Source organism: Rhinolophus ferrumequinum, chromosome X, assembly GCF_004115265.2.
Source record: "Rhinolophus ferrumequinum isolate MPI-CBG mRhiFer1 chromosome X, mRhiFer1_v1.p, whole genome shotgun sequence".
NCBI lineage: Eukaryota > Metazoa > Chordata > Mammalia > Chiroptera > Rhinolophidae > Rhinolophus > Rhinolophus ferrumequinum.
The window spans coordinates 46,919,921-46,947,811 of NC_046284.1; the positions used below are offsets into that span (position 1 = coordinate 46,919,921).

General features: G+C 42.3%; 1 protein-coding gene across 1 annotated transcript; it reads right to left on the reverse strand.

Moving 5' to 3' along the window:
• Positions 1–4,927: 4,927 nt before the first annotated feature.
• Positions 4,928–24,736, reverse strand: PRPS1 (phosphoribosyl pyrophosphate synthetase 1). The gene is made up of 7 exons (XM_033116986.1): positions 24,467–24,736; positions 14,568–14,751; positions 13,351–13,449; positions 11,920–12,044; positions 9,115–9,288; positions 6,964–7,123; positions 4,928–6,044 (listed from the first exon to the last, which is right to left on the reverse strand). Exons 1-7 carry the CDS (start codon positions 24,586–24,588, stop codon positions 5,952–5,954), a joined length of 957 nt encoding a protein of 318 aa, XP_032972877.1. The 5' UTR covers positions 24,589–24,736; the 3' UTR covers positions 4,928–5,951.
• Positions 24,737–27,891: the final 3,155 nt, after the last annotated feature.

The following is a 27,891-nucleotide window of genomic DNA, read 5'->3' on the forward strand; positions in this document are numbered from 1 at the left end:
CCACTCACCACATAAGAACGCAGGACATGGTGAGGCCAAAAAGGAACACCCACGGATCCATAGACAGGGGAGTCATACCACTATACTCTCGCTGGCAGCCGAGCGAGACATACGAAACAGGAGCCACACCATCCGCAACCCGCCGTCCCCCTTTCTGCCTGCCAACCAGCCAACCAACCAACGCAATCATGGCAGGTACATCAGCAGCCAATTGGCCAACCGGCTACAGCCAACGGCCAACTACCACCTGAGCCAGCACCCCCCCACCCCGCCCCCGCAACGCGAGGCCAAGAGCCTGGAAACTGCTCTCTGGGACTCTGTCCCCACACTAGGTAAGCATGTGCTATTCTACCCTTTTCTCCACTCCCTCTTTGGCTAACTTCTAATGAACTGCTTCAAGAGTCAGTTTCCTCCAGGAAGCCTTCCATGACTTCCAACCGTGGCCTAGGTGCCCCTTCCTATGCTCCCATCAGACCTTGCTCGTCCCTCATTATAGGCCTTATGACACCAAGTTGTAATGTCCTGTTTCCCCCTCTAGAGGGGAGCACCTCAGTTTATTCACTTACACTTTGTGCACTTTCCTTCTGTTGAATGAGTGGGAATTGAGCACAGTGTTGTCACCCTGGCTGCTGGGGACGTTAAGGGGAAGAAGAGGGGACCTGGAGGACCTACAGGTGCTGAGGCTGCCGCTCACACCACTCCCGGAGCCCCAAGCCATTTTCCCCAGATATCCCTTCCCTTTATTCTCTGCTTGGCTCCCCCTAGTGGCAGATGGGCAGTAGTGACAGGTACCGAAGACTAGGTACTGGGTGCAGGAAAGGGACCGGAGGGGAAGTGCTCTTAGCCAGGCTTCAATATCTGGGCAGCCCTCCCCTCCTCATGATTCTCCCCTACCTTGCTGCAGCTCCTCCCACACCACAAAGTCCCCACCCACTGTGTCATCAGAGGCCCTTCCCCACGAACTTTGAGGATGATGACTAAAGTTGGGCAGCGTGCCTCCAGGCTGATTTACTTGTATTACATGTTGGAGGTTCGGAAACCTCTGCTCAGTGAAATAGATTAGTCACGCCTGGCTGCCCTGTCTTGTTTTATATTCAAACCCTGAATCAAAACCACAAGATGTGAGTTCATGGAACTATATGGGTGAAGTAACAAGACCCAGCGGCAGCAGCGAGTGGAGACTGAGTGTGGCAGTGGAGACTTCAAGAATATAAGAATTGAGCCAGTTGAAAAATCAAAGTGGGATGGAGGGGAATGGGAGTAAGGTCTATAGTTTCAGATATTTTTGCTTCAAAATGAGCTTCCCCTCCCTCTGTTTTTAATGTTATAGTTGGTAGCTGAGATACTGGAGGAAATATATTGGGGGAAAAAGCTCGGGAAAGGGAAAAGATGGAAAAGAATCTGACTCTTGTAACCAGTAGAGATCTTCTAGTTTCCCTTAGGACATGGGGCAGGGACAGTATGCTGTCACCAAGGGGCATGCAATAGGTCAGCAACAAAGTATCACACCCACATGGACTGAGCAGGAGCAAGGAGCCAGTCAGGCTTCTGAGGCTCTGGGGCTGGTAAGGTTACCAAGGACTGGGATGGAAAAAGCTACCTTGCCCCCTTGTCTCTCCTTCCCTTTCACTCTGCAAGCAAAAATCCAAGGGAACATCCTCCAGGAGAAGAGGGCCTAAGAAACTTCATGGCAAGATCTACTCTGGAACCTCAAAGGCTGAGGGCATCCAGGCTTCCCGTTAGGAGACAGTGGGAGAGGGGGGGAATGGAAGGTGGTGGTCAGGAAGTGTCTTCTTTCTCATGGCCCTTGCTGCATGAGTCAGGAAAGCAGTCTCAGGAAGGGCGAGGCAGTAGCAATCTGTCCAGACCCTGAGACCCCTTTACTTTGCAATCTTGAGGGCCACGTGGAGCAGCAACTGGACAATCGTTATCACGGGTCTTCTGGGTCAAATTCAACTTCCTGAAGCTTTAAGGACCATCCCTTCTTCATATTACCCACTATATCCCTCACTACCACCACCAATTTGGATTCCATACTCAAAAGAAATGGTGACCTCCTTCCCCCATCGGAATGCAGCAAACATGACTGCAAGTCACTTTCCCGTTATGAGACTATGGCAAACTTTCAGAAACTGACGACACCGGAATTTCCTTCAGATTTGACCACTGACTTTTCTGGCCTTACTTCTCATTTAAATCTACCTTACATTCAATCTTATCCCTGAAGTAACAGATTTTCTACACAGGTTTGTCTTAACAGTGTAAGGTCTGAGGCAGCTAATATCGCCTGCCCCGGCACAAAGATCCCAGAACAACCTGAGAACCAGTGGCAAGGCCTGACCCTAACCCCCATGTGCGTTTAGTACATGGGACCCAAATATGCCCATTAACATACTAGCTCCCCTGCACTTGTCTCACAAAGACTTAGACTTTGAAAAAGGTGATTTAGAAGAAATGCTTTGAACCAAGATTCAATGGAACATCAAGCTTTATCTGTCATAATTTGGAACGGAATTTGCTTTATTCTTAAGGAGTCTCAGACTGGCGAAAAAGATCTGCAGGAGAAAAACAGGCCTCAAATCATGGCGGGAAACGAAAGCAGGAGGGGAGATATTCAGCTGTAGAACCCTTTCCCTTTAAGCCATGACTATCATGACAGAAGCCACCTGTTTCAAGCAGCATTGTCCAGGGGCCAGTGAATGGTTCTGAGGGGAGGGAGACCGCCATGCGTGTTTTTGAATAACCACCTGCAAAAGGCCGAGCCTTTCAAAAAGCCTTACCTGAGAGCCACCATTGGGCAAAAGGCAGCAAATGACTAAAAGGCACATAATTGGTCAATCCTCAGTCTGGAAATGAGGTGTGAATGAACTTTGTGGTGTGTTCCCATCGTTGTGTTCATTCTAATCTTCCCTTCTCCCATTTGTAGCGATGGAGAGGATAATATAGATGGCCCTGGTGGTGACATCAGTTACGTGATGTAGAGGACTCCAAAGACACGTGGCCCTCCTAGAACTGAACCTGTTTTTGTCGTATTATGCACTGGGTGCAAAAGGTCTTGTCATGGGCAATGAAAATGAACCCCAGCCAAGGCAACACAAGGGCAAACCAGAGGCAGAGGAAGCCAGGGCTCAGGGCTCCAGGAGCCAATCAACTGAAGAAGCATCTGGCTAATGGCTGGAGGTTCAGACGAAAAGGGTGATAGGCTGGCTCCATTTCCCAGCTGAGTGTAATGGCTATTCATAAATAGGGCACTTACTCCCTCACGGGTCTCTAGTCTGAGTGGTGGGCCCTGGGCGGTAGTACAGAGCTTCCTTCCTCATCCTCACTTTGAGTTTGTGGTGGAGGTGCCCAGAAGCCAGACTCCTTCCCTGAGGCCTCTTCCCTCTCCCCCACAATCCAACCCACTAAACACAATCAAGAGCTTAGTCAGAGCAAAATGGTGGAGGGGCAGGTCACGGGGAGACAATGTTTTGTCTTAATTGCAAGCTTTTTATATGATTCTTAATAATCCTCAGGTTAAGGACTACATGATACTAACGTGCACATTAAGTAAGCCCTTTAGCAGAAAATGCTTCTATTCCGAATCTGGAAGGACTAACAGCCCCAATTTGAGAAGAAATAAATCTTTTATAAGGGCGTTTATAAGCTTGGGGACTTGAAAAGTTTACCCTTGGTCCAAATAATCTTCCTTGTTTCTGATGGTGGGGGAAGGTGAGGGGATATGAAATAGAACGTCGTGATGCCTTTTGTTCAAGTGATCCTATGCTCTCACGCACGGGTAGCTTCCTTTCAACTGTGCTCCATTCCATTCAACTGTGCTTCAACTCCATTCGGCTTTGGTGTAGCCTCCTCACACCCGTGTTCCTGCTGCTGTTCCCCAGTCAAGAATCATTAACCACTTGCCAGCCGGGACACCTGGGTCTCTCCCACTGGAGAAAAAAAGAATGGCCTTGGAGGTGCTTGTGACATTTTGCTGAGTGTCACAGGGAATTGAATACTGACCTTCCCCCAGGCTTAGGGATCAGAGGTCGGAACTGAGGGCCTCTTGAATGATCTCAAAACCTTATTCAAGGACCTGGAACCAAAGGGGGGCGGGGCACAGTATGTTTTGTCAAAATCTTCTGACATGGCAAACCCTGATCAACTGATTCAATACTTCAGGAAATAGCATTATCAGCAAATTACAACATTGATGCTCCATGTCAGCTTCTCCCAGAACAAAGATTTGGGGTGAGAGAGGACTAGAGGGTCAGAGCCATACTTTTAATATCTCACTTCCGTCCCTTCTGAATCACTTCTTCAAAAGACTCATTGTAAAACAGATATCCCAATATTCAACATAAAGCAAAAACAAACCAGAACCAGGCTTCAAAGATAAGGGAGCACTCTTCACAAAGCCCCAGAAGCATGTAGCTTCCCAAAATAAAAGCCCTTATTTGATGAAACGCAAAAAACTCACTTAAAACTTTGGAATGCATTATAATTCATTCTTAAGTTTTGCACATTTACCTTCCCCAGATATTTATTTAGAAGGGCTGAAATTAAATACCAAATGTATGTCAACTACTGATGTAGGAAAATTTTACCATATTTGGCAAAATTGGTTCAAAATAAATTATAGAAACTATTCTTTTCCAATAAGAAAATACCTAATTCCTCTCCCCGGGAATAAGAACCAGGAATAAGACATCCAGCAGGCATTATACAGCCTGTAATTCAGGTATATTGCATAGAATTACAGTATATATATATAGTTCTACATAAACCCCAGAAATCTTAAGTTGAATAAAACTGCTGCCAATATCTTCTCTTGGCTTAACAATGTGGCTAATAGTTTGGAAATAAAGAATAAGTATCATTGGGCAGCAAGACACCTAAACGCAACCTGTGGCAGACAGCGCAGTACAGATATGATATAGACCCACGGTCACACAACACAAATACTTTATTAATTTCCTCTACAAGAGCTAGTGACATCAATCTTTTTAACAGAAACCTCAGGTCATTTGAGAGGCCAAACAGATCCAAGGAAGAAAGATGCAAATTAAATACTTAAATTAATCAAAAGGCACTACAATACCACCTAGAACCTTCTACCATGGTGGTAGTGGGCTAAGGAAGATTAAGCTACAGCGAAATAACCTTGTGTAAATGGTAAAGAATACATAGCAAGAAATGAGGTTTGCTTTCCAGAAGACTTTAGTACAATGTTCATTTGGGCCCAAGAAGATATTTGGCCAGAAAAAGGTCAAGATGGTTGAAGGTCAAGCCAAATAGAGAAGGAATAGGTACCAAAGACTCTAAGCGACAGTCCAAGCAGAGGGTAATGGATCAGGTTTGTTCCTCTCCAGAAGTATCTGCTGCACTGTGTGCTATCTTTCATCAGCTCTCCCCTGCCCCCACCCCCACCCCCACCCACCAAGAGCTGCCTGCCTTAAAGGGGCTCAGCTATCAGAGCTGGGTTCTGGGCTGCCTACAGCTCTTGTAATTTAGCATAGACCTTAGAGAACTTGTCACATGTTGTTTGTGTGTGTGTGTGAGCGGGGGGGGGGGGGGGGGGGCACTAGGTTGGATTTGCTGCTAGTAGTTCTGAACCAAGGAAGCCCTAAAGTATTCACATGCGAAAGTCTGAACTTCCCCTAAAAACATTCCAACACCCCCGGCACAACACCCTTCAAAGTCTGAAATCTTGCAGCAGCTGAGCTGTAGTTAAAGCTGCAAGGCTCACAAAATCAAAGAAGCCAGAATAAGACAATGCAGGTAGGAAACCTGAGCAGTTAGTCTCAATCTGTTTTTCCCTGATTTTGGAGAAACACTAATATACCTGATACGGGATGTAGAAAGCTACAGGAGCAAAATGCTGGGTCTTCTGCTGAGTTTTTCATCAAATACCAAGGGAAAACAAGGAGTGGGGTTCACTTTATTTTTTAAAAGCCTCAGGAGTTATTCTATTATAAAGGGACATGGCTGAACAGATAGGAAACAGATTCCCCATTGTGAGTTCTCCGGATGGCTTCTGCAAGGATCATGGAGATGTCAATCACCTAGAAAGGCAAGAAAAGCACCAGGTTTGTATCACAGACACAGATGACAGGCCAGTTTGCGCACCGCTGAGCAGCCCAATGAGAGTCCTTCCTCTTAAGACTGTTGCACTGTGCTGTTTCCCCTCATGAGCTGGCACTCATTCTTCATGACATTTTAAATATAACCACGTAGGATAGTCAAAATGCTAATGGAGGAAAAGTGCTAACTCAGACTCACTAAGACGATGGCGCGCTGGCATCTAAAAATTCTTAGGAATGAAAAAAATATACATTTAAGTTGAAAATAAATCCTTAGGAATGGAGCATCAACCCTCCAATTCTACATATTTCAGAAAGCTAATAGATTATTATACACATAATTAAACAAAGGCCTTGTCTTTAAAATATATTCAGCATTCAAAATTGATTGTCTAACAATTACTTGGAGAATTACTTTAAAGCAGTGGTCCCAGGACCTCTGGTTTTGCAGGTCTTGAATGGAGCAAAGGAATCTGCATTTTAACAAGAACACTAGGTAATTAAGTGAGGTTGTTTTCAGAGCAACGTTGAGAGACTCTGGAATTCTAAGGAGTATACCATCAGTTTAAAGGTTTCACATTATGTCTTTTTTTTACTATAAGACTGGGTCTTGAACATAATATAATATAATATAATATAATAAATATAATACTGGGTCTTATATTCATTTTTGCTCCATAAGACACATTGGAGCTGATTGTCTGGCTAGGTCTTATTTTCGGGGAAACATGGTAGAGCAATCTGAATTTTTAAACACACGTTTTTGTTTTACTTTTGGATCACAGATCCTGATGACAGACTAAACCCTTAAGAACAAAGCAGGGAATCTGGTAATTCGACATATGTAACCACCTCCTGAATGCTTCGGTGGAGTTTTGTTTTGCAAGAATCTTGCCCTCACCTGTATTTTGGAGCAATGCTTCATCTTATCCTCCTGAGGTATGGTGTTGGTGACTACTACTGCTTCAAAGCATGCGCTGTTAATGCGAGAAATGGCTGGGCCAGAAAAGATGCCATGGGTCAAGATAGCATAAACTCTGGTGGCTCCAGCTGAGAGAAGTCTACAGGAAAAAGCAGAGTTGATTTGGGTTCATCTTGTCACTATAGAATCTGAGTTAGGAAGGAGCGGTGTATTAATCAGCTTGGCTGCCATGCCACAGTCCATAGCTTAAACAGAATTTTATTTCTCGTAGTTCTGGAGGCTGCAAAGTCCAAGATCAAGGTGGTGGCAAGGCAGGTTTCTCTTGGCTTGTGGGCTCCTACCATCTCCCTGTGTATTCACACGACCACTCTGACCTCTTTGTGTGTACACATGCATGGGGAGAAGGGAGGCAGTGAGCTTTCTGGTCTCTTATTAAGGGCACCAATCGCATCATAAGGACCCCACCCTGATGAGCTCATCTAAACTTAAATATTTCTCAAAGGTCCTATCTCCAAATACCATTGCATTGGGGGTTAGGGCTTCAATGTATACATTTCAGGGGGCCACAGTTGAATCCATACCAAGGAGAGAGAAATGGACTAAGAACTTAATCTGAATAGGTTTGGATTCATGTAAAAGAGCTGTAGCAGACTGCTACACTCAACAAAATCTATTTCCTCTTCTCCCTGGGCATACAGTTGGACTACATTTCCCAGCCTCCCTTGCATAGTTAGGTGTGGCCATGTGACTTAATTCTGGCTATCAAAATGTGGGCACCACTTCCTGGCTGAGCTTATAAAATTCTTCCATAGGTGAGCAATCTTCCATGTTCTTTTCCCTTTTTGGATGGCCAAAATGGAAATAAATGTCTTTGAAAGGATTTTTGGAAGCCACATTTGAAAGGATTCCTGGAAGGCACTGATGCAGTGCCATAAGACTGAAAGAAGAATACTTGCATTGGAGTACGCCATGAGCAAGAAAGAAACTGTATCATGTTAAGCCACCGACATTTCAGGGAGTTGTTGTGGTATAGCAATTAGCATTACCTTACTAATACTAGAACAAAAGGAATTTTATGAATACTCCAGGATCCAAATCAGACTTCATTCAGCACACAAATACTTTTTTGGCACCCATTATATGCCAGGCCCTGTGCAAGGCACGCTTGGAGGTTAAAAAAAAAAAAAAAAAAAAGTTGTGAGAAACAGTGCTGTCTATAGTGGCTTGGATTGTAAGCACTTAAATTTTAAAGGGGAGAGTGATGGGATCTAGTATTAGGTTTTAGGAAGATTTGCAAGTGGGATGGCAAAGTGAAAGATGGACTGAGGAGGTAGGAGACCCGTGACTGGCAGCAGAGAGAACAGAGGGGAGGCATTTTAAAACAGTGCATGCAAGAGATGGAAAGTAATTTGAATGAAGGTAGGAGTCTTACTTACTGAGAAGTAAGACTAGGGTTTTAGGCTTAGGTAAAATATAAACATGAGAATACAGAGGGTGCCAAAAAAATGTATACACATTTTAAGAAAGGAAAACTGTATTAAAATCATAATACTCAATGCATACCGATAACAAAAGATGAATACAAGTCATGTTTGACTTCTGCAATTACAAGAGGTGCTCAAAGTGGTTACCATCAGCGTCCAGACACTTCTGATTACAACCAACTACTGCTTGAGCAACGTTGACCAGTGTCCACTTGTATACATTTTTTTTGGCACCCCCAGTATATTTTTGTCTGCTCAGGCCTGTGGATTTCTACCTTAACTTGTTTATAAAAACTATCAAAAGTAGAGTATTCAGAGTGATGAAAAAATTTTGGAAATATAGTGGTGATAGTTGTACAACAGTACGAATGTAACTAATGCCATTGAACCGCACAGTTAAAATGGCCAACTTTATGTTATGTATCATTTAGCAAAATAAAAAGACAAAAAAACTAAGGAAATCTGGTGGGGGGAGAAAGAGCACTCATCAATTTATACATACTGCGATTCAAGCCTCAGGTGATGAAAAACTCCCAAAGCTAGTTATCATCTCAATTCAGTTCCCAAAAGAATCAGCAGGCTTAAGGCACTCAGACAGCTGTCAGCGTTTTACTTCTAACCACCAGCCCCACCGCTCAGCACTCACTTGTCAGCTGCATGGCAGATTGTGCCACAAGTGTCAGCCATGTCATCCACTAGGATGGCCACGCGGTCCTTCACGTCTCCTACCAGCACCATGCGGTCCACTTCGTTGGCCTTCTTTCGTTCTTTGTGAATCAAGGCAAAGTCCACATTCAATCGGTCAGCAATGGAGGTCACTCTGCAAAAGCAGGTATTCAGTTAAAACCTGGGGAGAGTGGCTCCTGAGACAAAAGAAATGAACTGAAGAATGTGCTTGTTTTCTGGGGGAGAAAACATGAAACTCAACAGTTCCCAGGGCTGGAAGAAAGCAACTATAATTTATTAACATCACAATTGGCTTTTATAGACTAATGCCTCCATATCCTGAGAGCAGTTTACGAATATAAATTAGAACCCATTCTGCCTTACAGTAGGGGATAGACATATACCTTCACCAGTTCCAGGAAGCAGCATAATGCTAAGGCACATTCATTTAATGAATTCGCAGCAGAAGGGGAGAGAGAAGATTTGGTTAACTAATGCCAGCAGTGCAGACTGTCCCACTTTGACATGCGGATGGGGTGAGAAGTGCACCTGAACCTGGCAGAAGAGCAGCAGTAGCCAACCTGTTCCAATGCCTGTGCCCTCATCACACTCCCCCCAGTGATCCACCAACTGTCAATGTCAACTGTACCTGGGCACCAAGCTTGGGAGTTCCATTAATGACGGCTAAAAAGAAAGTTAGACCAATTAACTGGGCAAACGGGGCACCTCACTGTACAGCCAAAGTATCTCCAAATCAAAATAGGTTGTTTTTTTTGTTTTTGTTTTTTTTTTAATTACAAGAAAATACAAAGCAGACCAGGTGAGACAGAAGACAAATCTGTCTGGTGCCAGAGTACCACATGATTCACGCAAACAGAAATTCATTCAGTAAATGACATTGCAGCCCCAGTGACATGTACATCCGTGCTCGACTGTGCCGTCCTCGTGTGTGACGAGGCCTGTGCTTTGGGCTTTGTTTTGAATGTACTGGTCCAACCAGAGCACTCTGTCCTAATTCCCTTCTGACAATGGTCACATACCTGAGTTTCTGCTAGACAGGGGAGAACCTGTGACCACATAATAGAGAACACACAAGGTTTGAGCCACAACCCAGTAGACACTGTACCCTGATCTAAATAAGCCACACCCTGTGCTCTCCATTACTACCTCGTGGGCACATAACATCTAGTCACCAATCTGCTTGGAATGATGATTCATCCAAGAGAAAGGCATGGTTACTTCAAGCATCCCAATCCATGCTTAACAGCAACAAACTTAGTGATCGACAAAGCATAAAGGACTAGAAAAAGTCACTACCTGTGCCCTTGAGGGGAGAACCATGTACAAGTCACAACTGCACAGGGATCTGAACTCCAAATCCTGCCAACACAGAAGTGAGGGCCTCTCACTTTGAAAATACTCCATCACTATAAGAAAATTATAAACCAAAAAACCCACATCATCTGCTAAAGGCAATTTTTCTGTACCCAACTTTGGAAAGAAAATCCTGCTTGTTTACTTCAAATGTGACTGTTTTCTAAGTCCCATAGCAAGATGTGAAAATAAGTTAAGATAAGTATGACAACCACTATTAGGGGAATCTTTTTTAGGCTGTCTCTAGTATTACAGATGGTAATCAGCGATTACATGAGCCTGACAAAGCCATACATCTGGCTGGATAATGGAACTCAAAGTTCTCAGCTTATCAGTACTGTTGAAGTTACTGAAATAAAGAGATTGTTGAGAAACAGTCATTGAAGATTTGAATGGCTTGTAGAGATCTGAATTAGCTTTTCCTAATCATCTGCCTTTTGTAGCTTTTCATTCTATTCCCACAACAAGTAGAGCATGTGTCACTTTTGAATGCATTACTAATGAGTGACCCACTAAGGAAATAAAAAGCTCTTAGTCAGCACCATGTGAGCTGTAAAATATTGCAACTGGTAATCCCTGGCAGTTTGTTTAAAATGTTAAGGTCTGGGCTTTAAATAAAATTATCACGCTTTATTTTCCTTCCTGCTTAATACTTTAATCCAAAGGATCAAAATGATCTAACCAACAACAGCATTAAGAGGTATGTAAAAGCTTACTTGTCCACTATTATCATGTGGTTTGACAGCAGGTGCTGCTCATTAGAAAACCGAATTTCCTCCCCCACTTCCCTATAGGCTTCCAGCAGTATTGTTAGGCCCGCGGGGCCAAGTTACTAACGGGTCACAGTCAGGCCCACAACAGGTACCAAACTATATAGGGCCCCTCTGCTGCTGTCTTGTCTTTCAGGTAGTGACTCGGGCCAGGAAAGAGGAGTGAGTAAAACTATATCCAGCCTGTGTCCCAGCTATCGGTACATCCATTCTGAAGTACTACTTAAAATCTGTCACTTGGATAGAAAAGCATCGTTTTCTGACAACTGTCTGAAAGATTTTCCCAGTACAGAATAATACAAATTTCAGCCCCAATAAGGATCTCTTTTATTTTCTTTCTCTTGCCTGGTTGCACTGGCGAGAACTTCCAATACTATATCGAAAAGCAGAGGCGATAAGGGACAGCCCTGTCGTGTTCCTGAACGTAGAGCAAAGGGCTTCAATTTTTCACCACTAATTATGAGATTAGCTGAGGGTTTGTCATATTGAGGTATTTTCCTTCTATACCCATTTTATTAAGCGTTTTAATCATCAATGGATGCTGTATCTTGTCAAATGCTTGAAACTTATGTCACTTTACTAACCACTGTCACCCCAATAAACTGAAAAAAAAAAATACAGGTAAAAAACCAACCTCTTACCTCTTAGCTCCCCCAGCATCAGGCGAGACAATAGTGCAGTTCCTCCACTCAGAGATGTTCTCCCTTATCCACTTCAGGACAGCGGGCTCTGCGTACAAATTATCCACAGGGATATCAAAAAATCCCTGTAGGAAGAAGCTGGGTCAGGTTTGCTTCGTGTTTCTTCTCTTCCATTTATAAATGACTAACACAAAGAGAATAGTGACTTGTCCAAAGAATACCTTACTGCAGCATTCAGACTGATTAGAAGGCATACTCAGTGTGGGAGGCTAAAAATGGCCTCCTCGAATCCAGGCTGTGCAAGAGAGCCCAGCCACAATGGGCAATGCCAGCCCCTGGTAACCCACAAGTGACCACAGCCACATGAGTGAACCCTTGGGAAAAAGGTCCATGTTAAGCCAAGACCAGAACTACCCAGCCAATGTGCAGACTCACAAGGTAATAAATACTTACTGTTTCATGCTAATAAATGTTGACCTGGTTTCAGGAGCAAAAGCTAACTGGTAAACCAGTTAGAGATGCTATGGCATATAAACTTAGTGGAAGATATTTATAATAAATAACAGTAACTAGAAGCCAGATCTATGTTCTAATACCGTGTTTCCCCGAAAATAAGACCTACCCCGAAGATAAGCACCAGTTAAGATCTCAGCATGAAGGACGCATTTAATATGTTATGACAATGTTCCAGAAGATGACATGACTGTAATTGAATAAATATAGATTGTTGTACATGAAAAAAATAAGATGTCCCCTGAAAATAAGCCCTAATGGAGCAAAAATTAACATAAGACCCGGTCTTATTTTTGGGGAAACACGGTACTAGTTGCTATAGATTAGTTGTGTTCCTCTTCTGTAAAATGGGTATAATCATTTGCCCTATATAACTCACTGGAATGCCGTAAGCCTCCAATGGTAACGATTTGAAAGTATCTTTAAAATGTATAAACATAAGGTGGCATTCTGTTCCCCTTACTCTGGGTTTATGCTAGAAAGTAGGTTGCAGTATCTGTGGCTCTAAATTTGATGATGACATTAACAGCTCCCATTTATTTGGTTCCTGTCATCAGCCAGGTATTATACTATGAATTTAGTATCTTACTTAATACTCACAGTAACAAAGCAGTGTATATTCATAACTCAAATAATCTGCCCAAGGTTATAAAACTAGTAATCATCAGAGCCAATATTCAAACTAGGTCGGATCCCAAAGCCTACTCTGCCCGGAATACATATACTGCCTCCCTTTCCAACCACCCCAAATGACTAAGACCATAAACTAAGCTTAAAGTGAGGATGTTTAAAAGGTCTAGTTTGAGCTGTACTTGAGCAGTTTTTTTCTTCTCTGCAGTCTTCAGCATTATCAGTCCTCTCCTCCCCCCTTTCTAACTCCTAAAAATCTCTAAGCTAATATTTAGCTTCCACTGATACCTGAATTTGAGAAGCATGCAGGTCCATGGTGATAATATGATCCGCGCCTGCTACAGAAAGCATATTTGCAACAAGCTTGGCTGAGATTGGAGCACGGCTCTAAATGGAGGGGAGAAAAAAAAATCCAAAAAGCCAATTAGAGAAAGAACTCCTTTGCTGAAGCAGCATTTATTTACTGTGCACCTACTTACAATGTTTAAGGCACTGTGCTAACCAGAAAATCCAGAGAAAGTGACATGGCCACTGACTGAGTAGATCACAATCTAGCATAAATACTAGGTTGAACATCACTTTTCCAACTCAGGATACATATTTAGTATAAGGAAATACCTTCCTACCTTTCCTTTTCTTAACTTAATGTACATATTTTCAGCCTATTCAAGTGTTTCCAATGCTCCATTTAAATTAGGCAGACTTACATCTTTTTTGAAAGAATTTTCTTAAAATCTCTTTTAACACATAGTCAAAACTGTATAACATCTAACATGTCAATATTTGAAGATACCACAGTTTGTGTTGTAAATTATATCACTCCCTTACTCATCTGGAGGTCAACCTTCCAGTGACCTCAAGCCCCTTAAGTAACAGGTAAACACATCTGCTGTACTGTAAAATGGCAAAGCCCATGCCCTTTACATTCTGTAGGAGCACCGTACTCTATTGGGATAAAACATCTGGCCTTCTCCCAGGCACTGTATGTAAAATTGGGCACTGATGACAATAGACAATAGACTTGCAAAGTTTTATGTATATGCCTTATCCTCTAATATGTACCAGATAAACAAGGTGAGGTGTATGTGTGTGCGTGTGTATAATGAGACCAAGTATTCATGTAACAGACTTCAAGTTTTATGAAGAGGTCACAATGACGACCCCAAAAGGGTCCCAGAGGATCTACCACAGTTAAAAAAAATTCTGTTCCATGGGAGCTGGTACTTAAGTCTCACTGATACAATTGAAAAACAGCAGTGAGCTAATAAAGTCATATACGTATGACTGGAATAAAATATACAGACTGCAAATGTGTTGCTTTATACCAGTTACATATCGACTGTTTTGAAAATTCGGTAATTCCTAACAGAATGCGAGAAATAATACTCTCCAAATGTATATCTGAGGATGAAGGGATTATTTGGAACTTTGGCCAGTGCTCATGCTTCCCCTGATTTAAGAAAACAAAAAACAAACTTGTTTCATAAAGGAGATTATGCTCCTACCTTATCCTTCTTATCCTGCCGGGCGTAAGGGAAGCACGGTATCACCGCCGTAACGCGGCTGGCTGAAGCAATCTTGCAGGCATTGATCATAATCAAAAGCTCCATCAGATTGTCGTTAATTTCACCACAGCCGCTCTGAACGATGTAGACATCCTCTCCTCGTACACTTTCGCCAATTTCCACGCTACAACCAGGAAAGGAAGGACAATAAAAACAATCGATTGGAAAGCACTATATAAACTATACTTCCACACACAGTCAAGCCAAGAAAAGCATAGCTTCCCTACTAGTACGCTATGAAGGGGTTACACCTGCATGTGGGCGTTGATCCCCCTCAGACATCAGGAGGCTCCCTGGAGGAGCCCTTGTACCAGAAGCGGTCTACTGCCCCAGTTTACTCCAGTGCACTATACAAATATTACCTATTTTTATATGGGACACAACATGAAAAAGACTGGCTAAAGTACTCACAAGTAATTGAACCACAATTTCAGTTAGGCGGCTTGTATCTCATTCCAGGTACGTAACATGTGAATGCAAATTTGATACAGCATCTGTGACTGTCACAATCCACATATAACCAAAGTAGAAAGATCGTATAAGGAATGAATCACTACGGTTCTATAATGATGCCTTCTACAGAAGATCGCACCACACTTACCATATGGGCCAGTTCACTCAAAAAAAAAAAAATGTTCCTATGCCAGTCACTGTGGTAGGCGCCAGGGATACAATAGAGAGTAAAACAGATGTGGTCCTAGCCCTCATTCTAAGCTAACTGTCCTCTGGTCCAATCAGTAAGTCTTGTTTTAAAAAATTCCACAGGAAGTTACTATAACTATGGAGTAGGGCTATCTTTTATCACAAAATGAAAGTTTTAGTATCTATACTCGGATCTTTACCAAGAATAACTTATGATTAAAAAAATAACCTCAGTGACACCTCAAAAAAACACCATCTTCCCTATGAATCCTCTAGGTGAGGGGTATTTGTGGGTGCACATAGGTGCATGCGTATGTAATATGTGTAGATGAGACGTAAACCAGAATGGTTGATAACACCTATTGACCAAGAGAAAAACTTCTTCAGCAAGAGATAATTCCATTGCCAGAAGAAGCTGATAATTATTATTTAATTATTAGGCGATAATTGTCATTTAATATTTATTCCTTTCCAAGCCAAGTAACAATGGAAAGGATGCTACATTTGAAAAGAATGGGGTTAGTTTATATTATGAAGCAAGAAAAATAAAAGCAAATGGTAAAAAAAAGAAAAAAAAAAATCAAACCAGAAACCAATTAGAACAGGGAAGCTGAGATTACTGGTAGCTAGAACAAAAAGGAAAACACATTAGTTTGTGATATCTGGAGACAAACCTTCATGCACTAAATTCAAGAAATATTTTATACTAGAGATCCTTATGTTAAAAGTGCCTTATTTGATCAAATCAATAATTTAAGTTCCTACATCAAGAAACTAGAAAATGGGAAATATAAAACCCAAAGTAAGCAGAAAGGAGAAAATAACCATAAGGGTAGAAATCAATAAAATTGAAAACAGTAGAGCAATAAGAAAAGCCAATGAAACCAAAAGCTGGTTCTTGGGGGAAGGGGACTCAATAAAATTGATAAACCTCCAGGAAGACTGACCTAAAACAGCTTCACTGGAGAATTCTACCAGCTAAAGAATGAACATGAATTCTGCACAATCCTTTCCAGAAAACAGATGAGGAGGGATTGTTTTCCAAATCATTTTATGAGGCTGGTATTACCCAGATACCAAACCAGAGAGAGGCAATATAAAAAGGAAAACTACAGAGGGGGAGAAGGGTAGGTGTGGTTACAAGAGGGCAACAGGAAGGATCCTTGCCATAGAAAACTTTTTGTATCTTGACAGCATCAATGTCAAGTTCCTGCTTGATGCATTATACCATAGTTGTGCAAGAAAACTGTAGTCTGGAAAAACTATACTTTGGAACTTTGGGAAAACTGGGTAATGGGTATAACTGGCTCTCCATATTATTTCTTAAAATTGCATGTGAATTTACAATTCACATTCTTCCCACGACCTGGAATGTTCTTCCTATACCTAGCTCGTTCATTTCTCAGGTCTCCAATCAAAATATCTTCCCTGACCATCTTATTAAAAGTGACTTCCCTGAGAACCTATCAGATTAAAAGTGACTTAAAAATAAATACCAACCAATAGCACCGTATGGACTTTCTTTGCATACCAATTTGAGCAAATTGTAAAACAAAAAACAAAAAAACACATTTATGAGACAAGGAAATTTAAACACTAGTTATTTGATATAAAAAGATTACTGTTTAATATTTTTAGGCAAGAAAATGGTATTGTGCCTACTGAAATATATATGGGTGACATAATACCTGGGTTTGCTTCAAAATAATTCAATTGCAGGCAGGTGTATGGAGAGGGAATAGATCAAACACAATTAGCCATAAACTGCCATAAACTGGATTGGGTGATGGGTACATGGGGGGTAGGGTAGGTGGGAGTATGCTATTCTCTCTACTTCTGCATGTTTGAATGTTCCACAATAAAATTAAATAACATTACCCTCCCCAGTTATTCTCTCATCACCCTAGTTATTCCCTTCACAACACTTACCACCTTATTTTTTTCATGCACTTGTTTATTGCCTGTCTCCTCCACCAGAATGCAAGCTCCACGAAGGTAGGGACCAGATCTGTAATGTTCATCTGTCTCCCAGCCAGCAAGTGTCAATATTACACAAAGAGTGAATGAACGAATGCCCCTCAGGGTTAGGCTGCCTCTTGGATCCACTCACTTTAGACAGAATGTAGGAACCATCTGCAGGCTTGCTTACTGTGAAAATTTAGAAGATTGACTTTTATAGTGCCTCATGCTAGACGTGGGTCCAACATGTTTCCTCAAAAGGTTTTGACAAATCTGTTCATACCCTTTTACAGATACTCAGCTGACAGATACTTATTCTGTGGTAGAACCACAACTTGATAGGCCCAATAGGGGGTGACAGCTACAAAGAATTTTATGGTGGGATCCTGAAATAACGATACTGAGCAATATAATGAACAATACAGCAATTTTGTGGACCCAGCTGAGCTGACCAGCCTTGAGAAACAACCGAGTCTGTCAGCAACGTCAACTATGCCAAATGCCAAAATTGCTTTCTGAAGACAGTCTTCATAATTCAAATGGACGGGCTGGAGGGAGCCAAGGAGGGCTTTCTAGAAGAGCGGCGTGCACATTTCCCAAAGTGTAGGCCCTAGAATGGCGCTGCCCCACATGGGAGTCACTGACCTCACGTGGTTACTGAGCACATGAAATGCGGCTAGTGTGACTGAGGAACTGAATTGAGACGCACTGCAAGAGTAAAATATACACTTTGTTTTTTGACGATCTAGTTGGCTTTATTAAGCGATCATGAATCAGCCAGCATCCCATCTAACAGCTAGAAGGGCACTCCCTAAAATACATACCTTCCTGCTAACACAGTATATATAAAAGGAAAACTATCTCAAATTTTATATTGATTACATGTTAAAACTGTAATATTTTGGATTTACTGGGATAAATATATTATTAAAATTAAAAAACGAAAATAGAAAGGACGAAATAACCCCTCCTGGAGGTGAGCGTATTCTGCAAGGTACTCATTGTGGTAGGCCCAATGACAAGAGGCAGTAGTAGTTTAGAGGGACTAATACTCCCTGCCCTTTTGAGAGATTCCAGGATAAAAGGGTCCCTTCTGTGTATTATGGTGCACAACTCTAGGGTCCTGACCAAGTACCTCAAATATTTGAGCCACTTCAAAACTCAAGAAAATTTGAACCCCACCCACAGTCATCCCCCACACGTCACTTCCTTGACCGAGATCTTCATTTCCCTGGGGGAGAACAAAAGTGAGGCATGTTGATTTCTAATAAAAAGTCAACTGTGTCCTCTACATCTGGTACTGGAAGCCTGTGGCTCTTCTTTCAGTCAAGTACACAGACATCTGTGCTCCAGACATTCACTTGCCAGAGTCAGGTTGTTTGATTAGGAGCTAGGGAACGGCAGTTTGACAATTGAGCCAAGACAACATGTGGAAAGGGATGGGCTAATTGACCATTCTCAAGTTTTCCTATTATCAAGTAAGACCAGGAAACAACATACTTAGTCCATAAATGCTTCAACTATCAGGCTCAATACAAGAAATACTCACAAAATTCCTTACATCGTCCACTATGTTACTCAATATAATTATTTAAGGACCCTTACCCATAAAATTCTTAGTAATTTGTGCCTGAAAGTTTCTAAAGAGTTTTATGAAAATAAAAACTACATAATCCATTGCATATATCTTTATCCCTTTGGCTGCCAGAAAAGGATACAGTTAAAGTAACGCTAAACTTCAGTAATCACTTTATGCCAAATTCTTGGCACAATTACTATCATCCTTTGTTCTATAAGGTTTCTAGAGTATCTACTTAATGAACCTTTTGCATGTTGACTATCATGAAACACACTTCAAATCCTTTCTTGAAAGCAGGTAAGGTATTATAAAATTATCACTGCCAAGTTAAACAACAGAGAGAATTTGCTAAATAAATAGCTTTAACAGAGGTGTTCCTTTAAAAATTATATTCTAACTTTACATAAGGTTTGAAAAATAATTCTTAAAAAAAAAAATCACCAGTGGGCCGGCCCGGTGGCTCAGGCGGTTAGAGCTCCATGCTCCTAACTCCGAAGGCTGACGGTTCGATTCCCACATGGGCCAGTGGGTTCTCAACCACAAGGTTGCCAGTTCAATTCCTCAAGTCCCGCAAGGGATGGTGGGCAGCGCCCCCTGCAACTAAGATTGAACATGGCACCTTGAGCTGAGCTGCCTCCCGGATGGCTCAGTTGGTTGGCATGCATCCTCTCAACCACAAGGTTGCCGGTTCAACTCCCAAAAGGGATGGTGGGCTGCGCCCCCTGCAACTAGCAACGGCAACTGGACCTGGAGCTGAGCTGCGCCCTCCACAACTAAGACTGAAAGGACAACAACTTGAAGCTGAACGGCACCCTCCACAACTAAGATTGAAAGGACAACAACTTGACTTGGAAAACAGGCCTGGAAGTACACACTGTTCCCCAATAAAGTCCTGTTCTCCTTCCCCAATTAAAAAAAAAATCACCAGTTACCACCCATCACAATCACTAGTACCATTTGTGTTATCACCTGATGATAATCAACCAACAGTTCAGCCGTTTCCCAAAGCCAAACCTAGACTAAAACTTCCCCTCAAGCATAGAAGCAGCATGTTACCGCCAGGAATCCATCTAATAACTTGAAAAAGTTATTTAACGAAGTGGTGCAAGTAAACAAGAATACTGCTTGTTCCACTGTGTGTAATTCTAATTTCACTAATACAGACCAATCTTTCCCTCCATTAGCATTTTTTTTTTTTTAGGATTACATGATCCAGATGTTCACAAAGCCTTTAAAAGCCCATGAACTACCCTCAGGTCATACAGCTTGGTCAATCAACAGTTCAATGAATCCTCAAGAAATCTTAATGTTATTCTTATAGCTTCCTCTAAGAGATAAGTTAGGCAGTGATTGATGGTACAACACTTATGCCTACCTAAAACCTGTTTGCTCTTAACATAATATATCAGGTAGAAAGGCCTGGTTTAGTTATTTGAAGGATAACAGGCCTTGTTCTCTCCCTCTAGCTAATGGTGTGTTCTCCAAATGGCTTTGGGCCAATCATTCTCCCAGCCGTTCTGGAGAGGCCAGGTGACTGGCTTTGTCCATCCAATGAGAAAACTAGCTTCTCCTTTACCCTTTCCTTTAGCATCAGGCATAAGTGCATTGAGTGAACATCGAATGTTAAAAAACACAAAAAGGAAATAAAGTAAATCTAAAATGCAGCTGGTATTCTTAAGAAAATATTAAGAATTTAGACAGAGATGTTGGCATGTGCAAAACACAAGGGATTAATTAACGAAAGGATATAGTTCTTAGGAAAATCCTTGGCAACCAAAATAAGTTTTTCCCTTCTCAGCCTATTGAGAGTAACCAAATAAACCGAAGTTTGAAGAGAATCAAGTCAAATTTTTTTGTATATTCAAGAGTTTTAAAAGCCCGATGAGATATTGTATCAACAAAAATGTTAAAGCACAGTAATACCCAGATTTGGGGAAGTTACTTAACCTCTGAATCTTAGTTCCTTCACTCGTAAAATGGGGATAGTGAGAGTAACTCCTCATAGCAGTATTGAGGGGGTTAAATATGATGTGTATAAAGTGCTTAGCATCTGACCTAGCACATCGTAAGCATTCACTATACGTTAATTATTATTAATATCGTTGTTATTGCTGGTGAGAACGGAAATTGGTTCAACTTTTCTGGAGAGCAATTTGGCAACAGGTATTCAAAAGCCTAAAAAACGGTATATACCCTTTAAGCTTAACGTATTCCCCTTCTAGGGATTTACCCTAAGAAAATACTCAGAAATAGGGAGCATTTGAGATCTTGCTCTCCGGCATATGCAGTTAGTCAGTTTGGCTTAAACTCTTATAAAAATTATCTAAAAAAAAAAAAAAAGAAAGAAAGAAAGAAAGAAAGAAAATAATCAGAAATGGTCAAAGATTTATGTTCAGGATTTTCATATTAAAAGCATTAGATCAAAAATACCTGATAATAGGGACTAGGTTATCTGAAATTATGGTAAAACCGTTAAGACAAACTACTGTTTAAAAGCTGTTTCAAACCATGTCGACTAAATATTAAGGGGAGAAACTATTCAAAATATATTGCTAAGTGAAGAAAGCTATAAACATGTCTCACATTTTCGAAAAAGTATATGAGCACACACACAAACATCTGGAAGGTCGGTCATACATCAAATGTGAACAGTCGGGCAGTGGAATTTTTTGGGATGTCTTTTTTCCATATCATCTGCAGTGCCACCACCATCCCTTCTTATCAACATTTACTGTACATTTATTGCATCAGACAGTGTTCTAAGAGCTTCAGTCCTATCTCAGTTCATCCTCACAATAACTCTATGGGTAGGTACTACTTTACAGATGAGATCACTGAGGCAAAGAAAGGCTCAGGATTCAATTCCAGGTTCTCTGAGACCAGAGCCTACGTTTTTAAACTCTCTTAAACTATTATATTTGTGTGTGTGAAATGTACCCCTTATATGTATGTGTGTTTCCCAAATAAGCGGACAGCAAAGGATGATCCTGATGAGATCCTGATGACTTCAAAAGAAAAGGCACTTTGCTCAACAGAGCATCAACACCTGAGATTTTGCCAAATTGCAGCAAATAGCAGAACTGTCTCACTTGAGGATGGGCTCTGCAGTCCCCCATCTGATGACCCACAGTACCCACTGAGCTGCCCTGTCCACGACCTGTAGATCTCAAGAGTCACACGGAGCAGCAATTACCATTTCTGCAGTGCAGAAAAGCCAAAGGTTGGGTGGGAGGGGGGAGCTCCATAGGCAACATATTTGATTATGAGGATTTCAGAACATCTAAGGAACCAAAAAACTAATGATTTAAGCCACAAACAAGGAACCCTAAACAGTCAGCAATTTTCCACATTGGGCTTAATCTTCCCCAATGTTTCCAAGCATGTTACTGTCTAGTTGTTTAAAAATGAAATCAGGGGCCAGCCTGGTGGCTCAGGCGGTAAGAGCTCCATGCTCCTAACTCCAAAGGCTGCCGGTTCGATTCCCACATGGGCCAGTGGGTTCTCAACAACAGGGTTGCCAGTTCAATTCCTGAAGTCCCACAAGGGATGATGTGCAGCGCCCCCTGCAACTAACATTGAACACGGCACCTTTAGCTGAGCTGCCGCTGAGCTCACAGATGGCTCAGTTGGTTGGAGTGCGTCCTCTCAACCACAAGGTTGCCGGTTCCACTCCCGCAAGGGATGGTGGGCTGTGCCCCCTGCAACTAGCAACGGCAACTGGAGCTGAGCTGCGCCCTCCACAGCTAAGACTGAAAGGACAACAACTTGACTTGGAAAAAAAGTCCTGGAAGTACACACTGTTCCCCAATAAAGTCCTGTTCCCCTTCCCCCATAAAATATTAAAAAAAAAAATGAAATCAGCCTAATATCTCAGTAGAGGATTGCTGATAAATTCAGATAAACCAATCAGTAGAAAACTAAGTTGTCCTTCCCCTCCCCTCTTCCAATATAGCCTCAGGTTCTGGTGTGTTTTATTATGCAGAGGGTGAAGGGTTAACAGAAGGAAAAAAAAGTCTTTGTATTTTCTCTAGAAGCACAGGAAAAGCATTTAATAACCACAGGGGGCCAAAAAAAAAAAAAAAAAGAAAACCCTCTAAATGAAAATCATTCTCCTCCCCTAGCTACACTGCCACTTGCAAAGTCTGGTCCTGTTTTGTCTCCTTTATTACAGCCCATGAGTCATAATGGTGTGGTCAAAGCTGAAGTCGGCAGCTTTGCTAGCCTCTTTCGACTAAGGTATTGCCTGGTTACAGATGGCATCAGTGTTTGCACTACCGTTTGCATCACAACCAGCAGCACAATAATCAGGCATTCAAAAGGAAACTGTCCACTCCAGATGAATGCTTTTTCTTTTATCGGCAGTGTCTAAAAAGTATAAGGGGAGTTACACTTTGGTAATAATTTTAAAGAAAGAAAAATGGAAATAAAAGCATTATGAAAACATGTTCAAAGCAATCTTATTTAACTGATCATTAAGTTTGGTGCAAGCTTTCCCCTTCACAGATGACGGTATCTGTAAGATTGTGAGCACTGCTCTGATTTGGTCAACAGGGTAACGACAAAACACAAAGTAGGCCTATCAGAACCAGAAGATTCTATGTTTAGGTGGAAGGGGTACTGAAAAACTCAGATAACCAAGTTATCTCTAAGATGGCCTCAAAGTGCAGGAAGACGGTGGGAGTGGGGGAGGAAGCAAATTTAATTCGCAGGGCAAGGAAAAAAAAATTGAGTTGCAATGCACTATGCGATCCAGGTCTTCTACTGTTATCTTCCCTCAATTATCTTAACACTCAAAACTGTTTCCTAAATTTCCCATCCAGCACCAAGAGAAGTGGGTAAGTTCAGGGCTGACTTTGCCAAAAAATATGCTTTTGTATTATCTGTACTAGTAGCTGCACTGGGGAAGGTCAAGGATTCCAGGATTAAGGTTCCCTAAGATTTTCTGGATGGCTCCAGCTGAGATGCTGGCAATCAGGATGCACTTAATGCATCACACTAGCTAATCAACTAGATTTAACATTAAGTATGGCTCCGAGGCTAAGATTCTGAAGATGTGAAAAGCCAACGCTAGTCAGTCTGAGGAAGTGCTCAGTAATACTTTTGGCGCCCTCAGTACATAACGTTAATTTCACTCAAAACCAAACCCAGCACAATTTCGAATTGAAAAGCTGCTTTTTAGATTCTAGAAGAAACACCAGAAGGGCTCACTACGCAGTATGTTCTCCCATTGTAGGACCGACACCCATACAAGCTGGTTCAAGAGCTGAAGCGGCACCTGTCCAGCCTGAGTGGTTCAACAGTAAAGCCACAAGGCCACGTGTCCCCACAGCCGAGACTAAGCGTCCTTCCCCCTCCCGTCGCTCTAGGCAGCCAATATCCCTAGGCTGGGTCCTCCAGCCCCTGCCTTCAGACCCAGAAGCTTCGCCTCAAGCTCCATATTGACTCCAACCCTCAACACGGTGAGAACCAATGTGACCCTTCCGCGAGAGGTGAAATAACGGAAACAGCCGGTAGAGCACGCTCCCCAGAGTTGCCCCTTCCCCCACACCCGGTCCCCCAGAACTCACGCGGCGGCCCCATCCCCCTACCCTCTGCGTCCCAATCGTCGCCCCCGTCGCCAGGCAGGTGAGGCCGGTCATGGACCCAGCTTCGCTCTTACCAGGTCTCCTGGTTGCTGAATTTCTTAGTCACCACCTTGCCTAGCTCCAGGCCCAGGCGGTCAGCAATTTTCTGGGATAAGTCCTGGTGAGAACTGCCGCTGAAGATTTTGATATTCGGCATATTGGCCAACTACTCTAGGCACTCTTTGCCCAGTGATCACTGCCGCTGCAGAGATGCAAACCGAGGTCGGCTCAGAGACTCAGTACTAACCGCTTGGCGTTGCTACTCCGCCATCTTACATTCCCGCCCCGCGCGCGGCTCTAAATTGCTCAGTGCCAAGGAGGCGGGGCCACCAGGCAAGTCAACACCCCGATTAGCTGAGCGGCAGAGAGGGGCGGGTCCTCACTGTAGCTTCGCCGGCCTCTGACACTCTGAGGTATTGGCTGGAAGCCATGAAGGGGGCGAGGCTAATAGCCCCGCCCCCTGTAGCTTGGCAGTCGGGGAGAACTCGGAAAGAGCGCCCAAGCGTTGGGCGCTTGACTGGGGTTGGAGGGATGCTGGTGACGCGGAGTGCTAGATTGTTCCGCAAGCGGGAAACCAGCCACGCTTTTTTTTTTCTTTCTTCAGCGCCAGAAAGTAAGTCTACCTCTGGTTTAGTTTCTTTTAAGAAAATCTATTTAATGCAATATGTAGATGGTGTATTATAGAAATGTACACTTGAAACCTATATAAATTTACTAACCAATGTCACCCTAGTACATTTATAAATAAATAAATAAATAAATAAATAAATAAATAAATAAATACAATCCGTTTATCAAGATGGCAGCCACAGATCATCAGAATGAAGGGGAGATTTCTGAACATGAGTTTGCATGTTTCTGGACATGAATGATTTTTATCTCTGTATAAGGACCAGTCCGAATTAACGCACGTTTCCATCACAGAGACACCCATAGCATAGGTGCATCCAAAGGGTTTGTTTGCCCTTTATAATTGCACAGCCTCTCCTGTGCCTGGATGGCAAGTCCCAAGGGGAAAGTGATAAGGCACAGCACCTGCATCATCCAGACACTGCAGGAGAAGACTGTGTTTTATTTCTACCGCTGGGACCAAGTATGTTCAAACAAGTGAAGGAGTATGGATTTGTCAAAATATCTGGGTATAAAGGTCTGATTTATCTAACCCTTGGAAAGGAAAGAAAATCTAGTATACTTACGGGACTTTGGATAAAGAGCCCCGAATGAATCAGAAAACCTGGTTTTTGATCCTATCTGCCTCATGTGAGCCTCAGCAGCATCATCTGCTTACTGCTAATGTGGCCTTTTGCACCATGCTTTGTTATTTGTATGATGATACTTGCTAATTGGACCAAAGAGAGCTTTTATTCTTATACCACATTTTTGTTAAGTATATTGCAACCATGGGTTAGAAGAGAGAAATCATACAATTTTAGAATCATACAAATTTACTTATGAGCACTATGGTGCTCATAATTACAAACTGTAAAAAGAGAAGAGACTTCAGAAATCATCTGGTCTACTAGCTGCATTTTACATACGGTGAAGCTGAGACCCAGAAATGGGAACGGATTTGTTTAAGTGGCAAGGGCCGAAAATACTCAAAGCAGCACCCTATCTTTCTCTTCCTGCCATTTTTAGCAGTGTCCATGGAGGACCTCTCCTTTTGATCTGTTTTCATACTTTCACAAGTTCAGAAATTTAATGTAGGCCCAGATGTGTAGGAACACGTGGAGAAGGAAGTAAACTCCAAGGCAGAATGTTGGTGGTCCTCCATCACAGTTCCTTCATCAAGTATTACTGTGCACTTTATTGCATACAAGGCAGTGTGCTAGGCATGGAGAAGACTATAAATTATTAGCCCCTGAAGAATTTGTAAAGATTTACTGAATACTGTTTATGGGCCAGGCCAGGTTCTGGGCACTGAGAATACAGCAGTAAACAATCAGAAACCCCTCATGGAGTTTACATTCTGAAACAACAAACATGTAAAAAAAGAAAACATGTACTATGTCAAATGGTGATAAATGCTATGGAGAAAAATCAGGCAAGGAAGTGGGATAATGTGCCATGGTGGTGGTGGAGGGTGGGAGGAGTATAATTTTAAGTAGGGTGGTAAAAGAAGGCCTATCTGGGAAGGTAACATTTTACCAAAGACCTGAAGGAGGTAAAGGAATGAGCCATCAGATTATCTAATTAGATTATCTGATAATCAACTCATTAGATTAAAACTAAAATGTCCCCTTAGAGCAAACACTAGGTAATCTGATCACCAAAATCCAGAATGTAAATATGTGTGCAAATAATATTGTTATCCTTGTTCCTTTTTCCTTTCTGGAATGGAAACCAATATCAGGACAAGGGGGTAGGAGCTTACTATTTAGGGGTAGATGGGCCTTAGACAATATCTACAGTAAGGTAGTCCTGAGGAGAAAGTTTAGAGACTTGAATTAAAATAATTTAGAAAAAAGTGCCCTCAGACCTTTAAGGATGGATGAACGAAGACAAATTAAATCATCAGAAAAGGGACAATATGTATGGGATCCTAAGAGGCGAGGATTTGAAAGGAGTGTGGCTGAGTTCTATGTAAATGGTGGTGGGTTCTGTAAATTTGATATAATTGAAAAGAAATGTGCTGAGATCCTTCCATATGCCAGAACCTCTGGAAGGTGGGCACACAGGGAATGAATAGTATACAATCCTTTCCCCCTAGCAGGCAAGACAGGTACTTACAAAATATGGGGATGTGAGAAATGCAGTCACATTGAGAGGATTTGGGAAGGGTCCTACAGGAAATGGGCCTCAGATTGCAACCTGGGGATAGAGAGCTGAGAGGATTTTAACAAAGGCAGAGGCAGGCAAATGTGGGGAGAGGTGAGGTGAGGGAAGGTGTGTTGAGAGCTCAAACAGGACAGGCAACTAACTAGAAGCCTAGGAAGGTCAAGTTTATGTGTCAACGTGGCTAGGCTGTGGTCTCAGTTATTGAACCAAACATTAATCTAGGCGTTGCTGTGAAGGCATTTTGTAAATGTAATTAACATTCATAATGGTTGTCTTTCTGTAGAGATTTTCATAGACAATTTGGTTGGGTCTGATACAATTGGTTGGAAGATCTTAGGAGCTGAACTTAAGTTTCCCTGAGGAAGAAGGAATTCCACTTGTGGGCTGCAGTTTCAGCTGTTGTCTGATAATTCCAGCCTGTCCTTCCTGATTGCCTTTCCCATGGATTTCAGACTTGCCTAGCCAACCCCCACCATGGCATAAGCCAATTCCTTACAAAAAATCCCTTAATATGCATCTCCTACTGGGGCTGTTTCTCTGGTTCACCCTGACCCACACAAAACCAGATTGTGGAGGGCTTTGAATGCCAGTTTCAGGGTGCTGAGGGTAAAGGCTAGAGTCCTGATAAGCGGAAATCTGGTCCTTAAGCTAGAGAGAAAGGGGGTGGGAAATTATTTTACAT